This window comes from Poecilia mexicana, unplaced genomic scaffold, assembly GCF_051168715.1.
Source record: "Poecilia mexicana isolate PSO_F unplaced genomic scaffold, ASM5116871v1 scaffold_5, whole genome shotgun sequence".
Taxonomy (NCBI): domain Eukaryota; kingdom Metazoa; phylum Chordata; class Actinopteri; order Cyprinodontiformes; family Poeciliidae; genus Poecilia; species Poecilia mexicana.
The window spans coordinates 26,500,315-26,509,446 of NW_028263374.1; the positions used below are offsets into that span (position 1 = coordinate 26,500,315).

Genomic DNA, 9,132 nt, shown 5'->3' on the forward strand with positions numbered 1-9,132 from the left:
ACCAGAGCAGGTCATTGTTTCTAAACAGATGTCATGAAAGTTTATAACTGCATAACATTTACAGTTACCTTACCTGCTCAAACGCTAGCCTCTAACGGTTCCTAACCGCCCGTTCTGCAAGCGCGTGACAGACTTCTGCGTCACGGACATTATTGGCGCTGGGGAAAGCTGGTAGGGGGCATCCATTATCGGACAACGTCGAATGTTTTGACAAATTAATTAAGCATATGGTAACAAAAGAATCAAATATATCCTGGCATTGGCTGGTAATAACTGTGGCAAGATTTATTTGATCTTATTTCATATTCTACAAAGTCTAAAGTAAAATTTCAACAAGTTACTTAAGTCTTGCACTAATATTTAAAGTTACTTGACGATTTTAATATTTTATCATATTCCAAATAGAGACTGTGATTTATTTTGTTCTGTTTTTTGTAATGAATGCATAATTCTGAAGCAGTTTTAAGCAAGAATTCGAATTGTCCTCAAGTGTGAATCTGCATTATATCCTATATGACTTTGTGTTGCCCTGTGATGGAGTGGTGGAGTTTCCAGGGTGTACATTGTCTCTTACTAAATGAATGCTGGACATTGGCACCAGCTACCCACCACCCTAAGGACTACATAAAGAATGAATGGATGGGCATAATAATCTTCTCTCATATGCTCTTTTTATTAGAGGAAATGTGACTTAATGCATCTTTAATGAGCAGATGTATTATTGTATGTGGGTTATGAAACACAATGAATGAAGTGAACAGTTTTGATAAATTTTTATTTTTTTTCTAAGGTAACTTCCATATATACAGAAAATACAACAAACTGCAGATGGTGCCACATATTCCTATTATGTTAGCAAATATAGCAGTGCTTCAAGATTGTATTAACTTCCAAAAAAAAAATCCTAATTGGCTGAACAATTATATTACAAACAAGTAATCTCTAACAAGGTTACAAGATAAATCAAATGCTGAATGAATATCTTATAGGAATAAACAATGTTTGAGGGATGGAGAAATGACTTACTAATCTACAAAAATAGACTGTGTGGTACACTCCAAAAAATAAACAAGAAAACTTATTTTAAAATATAAGGCTTTGCTGTGATCCTGGTACATATTAAAATACAACTGGCATATAGTTATGCAAAGTGAAAAACATTCTTAAAAACCCCTGACTAAAGATAAATGTCATCTTGTAGGACAAGCAAACAGTGAATAATGCATACGAGGTATTTTATGTTGACAGTTTAATACAGCTTAAAGGGTTCTAATAAAAGGTCTGTGATATCACCGGCATTGTTTGAAAGCAGCATATAATGAAACAGAGACATGTTGATGTGAAGTTATTCACAGAAAAATAACTTCGAACAACATTAGATTGTGTTATAAAACGCAAGCAGGCATGTAATAGAGCACTAAACAGTGTCCTCACTGTTCCTAACCTCTCCAACCTCTTTGGCAGAGTTATCCCTGCTGGCATTTGGTTGTCTAACTCCCATCCTGGCCTTTCTCTCCTCTTCTTTTTTCTCCTTGTCCAGCAGTCGATAGTTAATTCCCATGCCTACAAACAGGAAGACACTGGAGATGATGAGAACAATCCCACAGCCCTGGTACGTGTACTTGTAATCATGGTAGATGTCTTTGAACTTTCCTGTGAAGACAAAATAGGTCATAATTTATTATTTTGTCTGATAGCTTTCTGTTTGAGAAATTGAATAAAAATGAAAAGTATATTTTTTTAGTGAAATCTGTACTCACCAAGTAACGGGGGGCCTAACAAAACCGGCGCGCACTCCATAACAGTGACCAGCCCAACAGCACTTGAAAAGCGCTGGGCGCCAACCAAATCCATCAAGGTCTCAAACAGCACTGAGCTCAGCCAGCCAAAGGCAAATCCAAAAAAGATGGCATAAATTACAAAGCCTTTGTAGTCTACTGATAATGGAGCTAGAACATGACACACGCCATTATACAAGACAGAAATCGCAAAGAAGTACTGTATCCTCGGCCGAATCCACTTAGTGTTGGCTACAATGCCCATTGAGGGCCGTGCAACCATGTCAACAAAAGCCAACACAGAGAGAAGAAACGCTGCCTTCTCTTTAGGGATTTCTTTACTCTTTGCATAATTGGAAAGAAACACCAGTGGAGCAAATAAACCAAACAACATGACAACATTGCCCATAATGTAGAGTAAAAATCCCCTGTGTTTAAATAAAGTGAGGTCCAGGAAGCTGTTAATGGTCTGCAAAAAACTCTTCCTTTCAGTGGTCTTTTCTGCAGGTTTGGGTTTTGGTCCTATTGGTCGCATGAGGGAGCCAGCCACACAGCAATTAAGAAGAAGGCCGCCCAGGATTAGAAAACTTCCTCTCCAACCAAATTGGTCATAGAGCCAGGTGTTAAGAGGAGCCAGCGTAGAGAGAAAGACAGGGCTACCAGCCATGGCAATCCCGTTAGCTACAGGCCGTCTCTTAAAGAAGTATTTTCCAATCATAGTGAGGGCTGGGTTGAGGTTAAAAGACAATCCCAAACCTAAAAAATATTACCAAAAGAAAAAAAAATGTCAAGTATGTGAACACTTGATTTCCACATGACCAAATATGAAAATATAAAAATAGTAAAAGAAAAAAAACCACAAACCTCCCATTACACCCACACAAAAATATAGCGCCTCAACGGAGTTGCAGAAAGAAGCAGCAACAAATCCAGTTCCAGACAGGAATCCTCCAAACATCATGACAGGACGACTCCCATATTTGTTCACCAGGATGCTGCTGATAGGGCCTGGAAATATTATTTTAAAAACACAAAACTAGTCACAAAGACTTACAGGATTTTGAAACTCAGAACATATGTACATTTTACATTCACCACAAGGGGGCTCTAGTGTTACATCAGTGGCTCAGCAAATTCTAACAGTTTCCTCAATCATTTGTGTCAGTGCTGCACTGCAGTAAATGTGTTTTCATGTCATTGGTAATGTGATCCGTCAGAAAAACTACAAACATTGTATTGAAAAACTGTGTTTGATTCTTAATACAAAATGACACTGTATTATTTTTTTTTAATTGACTTGGATTTATTTGAAAATATTAAACTCTTCAGACAAGTTGGATGTTAAAGTGTGTGTTCTGGAAATGTGTGTATGAGAGTATCAGTGATCACTGATCTGCAAAAGGAAGATGAAAGAATTTTTTTTGTGCCCTTTTGGCATTTTTGGCACCTGTCACCCTTATTACTGAAAGACTGGCTGAATAGGAAATGTGTGGATCACCTCATCAAAATCCATAGTGAATTCAAGGGAAAAATGTATGACTTTTCTATGACTTGCAGACAAATGACTAAAATGCATGCAGAGTTCAGAAAGCAAAACACCATCTCCATCTAGCACATATAACAATGAGCCTAAATGAGTATGAGGATCCACATGGAAGACACTTCTGCCTCCCTGCCAAATCCCTGCAGTCCCCAATGAAGCTAAATGGAAACTGACAGTTTTTGTTTAGAGGTTGTCCAAACTCATTTGCCAGCATGGCGCAAGACAAAGGGCTTTTAAATTGTAATGCAGGCCATCCCCACGCAAACAATGAGTTCCTTCCTTCCACTTTGCAGAGAGGGTTGCTTAGGGTATAAAGGTCAGATAGAAACCATGGTAGAATATTATGAATGTGATGTATCAAAAATTAAAGGAGTACAGAGATACGCAACACTACACCATTATTGAACTACTCCTGTTGAAGTGCTGAGAATGTCCAGATGAATATACAGATCTATAAAACATTTCCTTGTCTTATTTTGGGTTATAATACAATGCAGAGCTTAACCGTTCACGTGAATATTTGCATGAATTATTATTCTTACATCTAATCATTCCCTTCTGACAGGCTAGCGACCTGTCTAGGATACCATTAACATCTCACCTATTGACCCCTGGAAATAGGCACCAGATCCCTCCAGCCTTGCAAAGATTAAGGGGATATGAACTAACACTTGATTATGTACACATTTGAGTAAAATCAAATGGGGCTGTTACCACACCCAATCAAGGCTAAGGAGGAAGGATGTGCAGTATGAAAAGAAGGTATATGTAATAATACTGATATTCTTGAATTGTACGAATATGATAGAAGCTAACAATCTACCAAGAAAAAGTGGGCTACTCTCTGAGTTCAGGGGTGACGCTCTGCCTTAAACAGGAGTTCCAGTATCTTTGAGTCTTGATCAAGACTGAAGGATGGAGCTGAGGTCTCATATGCAGCAATGAGAATAATACCCTGGTGTGTCAAGTTGAATAAAGAGCTCTGCTAAAAAGCAGACTTCTTAATTTCTTAGTCTGTTCTACCTTAAGCTTGATCATAAGATATGACATAGGACTGAACAACAAGATTTGTGTCAAAGCAGCTGGACCCTTAGAGACAAGGTGTAAAGTCATTTAGAGGAGATTAAAAAAGAGCCACTGCTCTTCCACTTTGAAAGGGCTCTTTTGGGTTAATTTGGGCATCTGTGACTTCTAGACACCTCTGACTACTTGTTCCTTCTGGCCTGGGGACACTTTTAGCATCCTGCAACCTTGAGCTGGAGAGAGTCACTGTAGAAATGGTTGTCTTAGCTTCCCTTTTAGACTTTAGTTGTGACTTTATTTCAAATAAGCAGAATTTAATGGATGGATGGAAGGAAGGATGGATGGATTAATGAAATTCATTTGTCTCAATGTCTGTCACACATAATATTCAGTTGAGTTGTAAACTGTGATTTTATAGGATTTTAGATATTTTCCCCTTCACTATTCCACTCACTGAAAACTCATATTCTGTCAGTGGGGAACATTCTCATCCTGCATGACACAGTTTCTATTGAGCAGAGATGCTTCATAAGTGGACAAAGGTGATCTTTCAGAACAAGTTGGTATTGATTTGTATTGAGACTGTTCCCTCAAGGGGACGAGTGGACTCAAAGCATCCTAGTACTGTAGGAGTAAAAGGTTAAGGTTCCTCCTGTTGTCCTTTGTGTAGGGATCTATGGCACAGCAGGTTACAGAAGGTCACATGTAAAAACATGTGAAGAATTCACTTCACCTAACCACGCAAAAGCTTGAGTCTATTTATTTGAAGAGGTAAATGGCTTGAATACACCCCTGTATAGGATTAAGGTTAATCAAACAATCTCATGTTATAACTCAGTAACTTCCTGCCTATGTGTCAATGTAGGCATGAAGCCTACATCAACACGTAGGAAATTACCCTAGCACCAACCTGCTAGGGTAACTGGATGTCAAACACTAAGCAGCAATGATTTCTGTAAGGATTTCAACACAATGGTTGTGAAGCCTTACACTGAAAGAGGCATTTCAGTTGTTTCTAGTATACAATAAACATGTAGCATGGTTAATTTTGCTTCCTAAATTAGGTAAAATATCAATAGAATAAATGGGAACCATCACAAAGCAAGTCCTTCCAATTTTCAGATACTCAAAAGCTCCTTTCTTTTCAGGAAGAAGATGGGTTCTTTGAAAGTGTTTGAGTGCAAAATGTGTGTAAACCAGATGACACAGACAAAAGACCTTGTGAAGATTGTCACTGAAGCTGGTAAGAGAGTTTCATTATCCACAGGCAAACAACTGCAGTAAAAATATGGGCTGAAAGGCCACTCAGAGCGGAAGCGGCCATTATCCTAAACACAATATAAATTAACTAATTTGAAAATGCTCTTAGGAACAGAGACCTCCATTTTTGGAAGTATGCCCTCTGGCATGATGAAACAAAATTTGACATCTTTGGCCAGAATGTCTAATGTTGCATGTGAAAGAGTGGAGAAAAGAGAAGAGCATATCCATGATGTATGACTGTGGCAGCATCACATGTGTGAATGTTTTGCTGCAGAGGGACTGGTGCTCTTCCCAAAATAGATGACATCACGAGGAAAAAACATTATGTTCAAACATTGATGAAACATCTCAAGAAGCTACAGCTTAGATCGAAACAAATCTTTCAAATGGACAAGGGGTCTAATAGTAAAGTCAAATAAGTTACAAAGCATTTTAAGGACAAGAACATCAGTATTTTGAAATGATAATATAAATTTGTGGGCAAAGATGAAAAAGTGTGTTGGAGTCAGGCAGTCTACAAACCTGGTGCAGCTACACAACTTCTGCAGTCTATAACAGTCCATTGTGGATAAACAAAATGTTTCCCCCAAGTCTACCAGATCGAAAGGCAATTCTACCACATACAAATGGAGCAAACACACACTCTGAGTCAGAAGAAAGAAAAAAAGACATTATGCTGGAATTTATCAGTATAAATTCCAGCATGACTGAACCTTTCCTTAAATATGAAAGGTTCAGTCATATTTATGTCTAATTGTGAGAAAGAAACGCTATGTGTCTTTATGCAGTATTTTTAAATATGTGGTTTAATTTGTGAAGGGAATCCAACATTATGCAGAAACTATTTTTGACGTGGCTTTGTAACCTGTTTCTCTAAAATATTTTATTTTTGACCATTTTACAGAGTACACAAACATTTTTTACATATTTGTTAGAACCTGACAGTATAATAAGAGGCAAACAGTTTCCACATATTATCTGTCTCGTGTTATACTGACAAAACCTGGTGAAAGTTTTAAGAAATATGTAGATTTTTTTATTTTTTTATAAAAGTGTGTTTTGATTTGAGAACCATGTGGGACAATGAAAGCTCCTTTTGAATTCCACTCTGTTTGAGCACATGAAAAGAGTCTTATCACCATCCAACTGTCCAGAATTTTGTGACATCATCCACCATCTCATTCATCCCACCATCAGGACAACAACACAGTCAAACTTCCTGGTGGTCTTCCACTCTCAAAGCACAAGGGAAAAGACTACACAAAGGAAAGCCTATTCATCTGCTTCTGAGAGAGATAGTATTGCAAAAGCACTTCAATAGCAGAGCTCCAGTATTGTTCTGTTTCTCTCCCAGAATGACATATTTATTAATCTGGCCTGCTGTATGAGTGTGAGAATTGGGGGCCTCTTTGTCCCTGTATGAGAGACTTTTGTAAAAGGCTATATTTCACCAAAAAAAGTAAAAAAAAAATAAAATAAAAAAGATTGATTTTTAACTAAACACAGCAGGAATAAATCTTTCACACTCACGCTAAGAGCTAGGAATTGATTCAGTCAAGCTTCCTGATGTGCTAAATGTCAAGTGTTATCAACAGCCTGTGATGTGGGATGCAGCTCACCTCCACCGTATGTGACCGCTAACATGATGGAGGAGATCCAAGATACCTGGCTGCTGGTCACATTGAATATCACTTCAATTTCCTTGAAGAAGACAGTGATGGACTTGGCGGTTGCATAGGAGAAGCCAATAGAGATAAAGGCCCCAATCACCACCAGCCAACCCCAGCCACCCTCAGGTGGTGTGTAGCCCTGAGGCCCTCCAATGGCAACTGGCATTTTTCCTTAATTACAGAAAACTGCCCCGGGGGAGAGAAAAGAGATAAACAAACAAAATGATTTCATGAGTTCACTTTAAAAAAATTGTTTTTTAGTATACTTTCTTGGAACAGAGGGAGTTTGGGTTTGTTAAAAATAATAAATCACTTGAGGGTTAATCCTGAGAAGATTTGAATTTACAATAGTTCATCTATGAATTAGAAACTGAGTGCATTTCTATGCAATTGTTTCAGTAATTCTGAGTGAAACCAAACTATAAGACGTTACATTGACATCTTTACTCGAAGCAAAAATAAAATTGTGGTCTAGTTCTAACACTATTAGATATTTAAATCCTATATAATATTGAAATCCTAGTGGCACTAATTATTGCAGCCTGCAACATAAAAAAACACAATAATAAATACTATACTACTATAGAATTGATATAAACATTTCCAGTTTAAGATTTATTAAACGGCAAAAATCAGCTAAAAGTGGTCTTGCGACTACCCTTCCACTTCTTTGATAACTTATTCACTTTTGTACAAACTCATGGCAACGTGACATCTGTCTACTGCAGGAAAGGAGCAGGAACATACAATAACTTCACATTTAAGAAATCTTGACAATTTCCTTAACCCAGAAAAAGCTTTTCCCATTGTAGAACTACAGTGAGCTGCTGCCATGTAAACTTCTTTTTTGTATTGCAAAGGTGCTTTCTTGTTGGACTAAAGGAAATCACTACACAGCTAATAATGTTGTTTTTTTATCCTGACCAGGTTCTTTCAGCAGCACTACTTTGCTGGTGGTTGCTGTGTTAAACAAATCTAAACACAATTTTTGTCTAATTAATTATACCTCTGGGTCAATAAAAGAGTTTAAGATTAAGGATACAGTTCCTAGTCTTACTTTGCTTTGAACTGCTCTCTACATGAGTTCACTGAACTCCCAGCCACTGATCTCCACACAGTTTAATTTTAGAGGTGATGAATAAGAGTCAAACTGCTTACAGTATTGTTTACACATGGGGGGAGGACTATGCAGAGAGTGCATTGATCAGCCCATGAAAACAGGTTGATTTCACACTGCTCCAAAGCTCAGGGCTAAGCACTAAAGTGGGTGATAATATAGCGATTTTCAGGCGAGCAGGACTTGATTTGGTTGATGAATTGGTTTGGTGTTCTGAAAAGTTATTGGGTAAGCCAGTCTTGTGTAGCAAGTTGTGAATATTTAATGTATAAAATAACTTTTGTTATTGAGCTGGGATTTTAGCTGCACCTGTGTGGGTGTAATTGCACCTCCTGTGTTGTTCTACAGATACATTAGTGGAAAAAAAAATAAAAATAAATAAAAATCATCGTATCTGTCTTAGTCATTCATTATGGGTAGAATCTTGAAATCTTGTAGGATACACTTGGGTAAATGTTTTGAAATTTGCATATATATTGCTTGAAGCCAACATTATTTAACATTAAGTGGTTGTGTTTGTTTGAGACTGTGAATATCACTTGATTTGTGCTCCTTTTTGTTTTGTTTCTAAGGAACAATGTCAATAAGAACTCTAAGGTGAGTAAAATAATGTATTTTCTTTCTGATTTTATGTATATTGAGTTGTTTCTAGTTTCACAATCAGTTATTTGTATTCTGATCATGGTGGAGTAGCTTAATACATTTCTCTTGCCAAAAAGGGTCTCAGTTATGCAAAAA

At 37.4% G+C, this 9,132-nt stretch overlaps 1 protein-coding gene across 1 annotated transcript; it reads right to left on the reverse strand.

The window, feature by feature from the left end:
• Positions 1-758: 758 nt before the first annotated feature.
• On the reverse strand, positions 759-7,459 carry slc16a1a (solute carrier family 16 member 1a). The gene is made up of 4 exons (XM_014999984.2): positions 7,227-7,459; positions 2,643-2,786; positions 1,761-2,534; positions 759-1,653 (listed from the first exon to the last, which is right to left on the reverse strand). Exons 1-4 carry the CDS (start codon positions 7,441-7,443, stop codon positions 1,418-1,420), a joined length of 1,371 nt encoding a protein of 456 aa, XP_014855470.1. The 5' UTR covers positions 7,444-7,459; the 3' UTR covers positions 759-1,417.
• Positions 7,460-9,132: the final 1,673 nt, after the last annotated feature.

What these genes read in the sequence shown, in the direction of transcription:
- slc16a1a (XM_014999984.2), bottom strand. Translation starts at nt 7,443, where the DNA reads ATGCCAGTTGCCATTGGAGGGCCTCAGGGCTACACACCACCTGAGGGT. An exon ending in TTGTGTGGGTGTAATGGGAG is followed by an intron (nt 2,535 to 2,642) that starts GTTTGTGGTTTT and finishes AATATTTTTTAG; the next exon opens with GTTTGGGATTGTCTTTTAAC. An exon ending in GTTAGGCCCCCCGTTACTTG is followed by an intron (nt 1,654 to 1,760) that starts GTGAGTACAGAT and finishes TTGTCTTCACAG; the next exon opens with GAAAGTTCAAAGACATCTAC.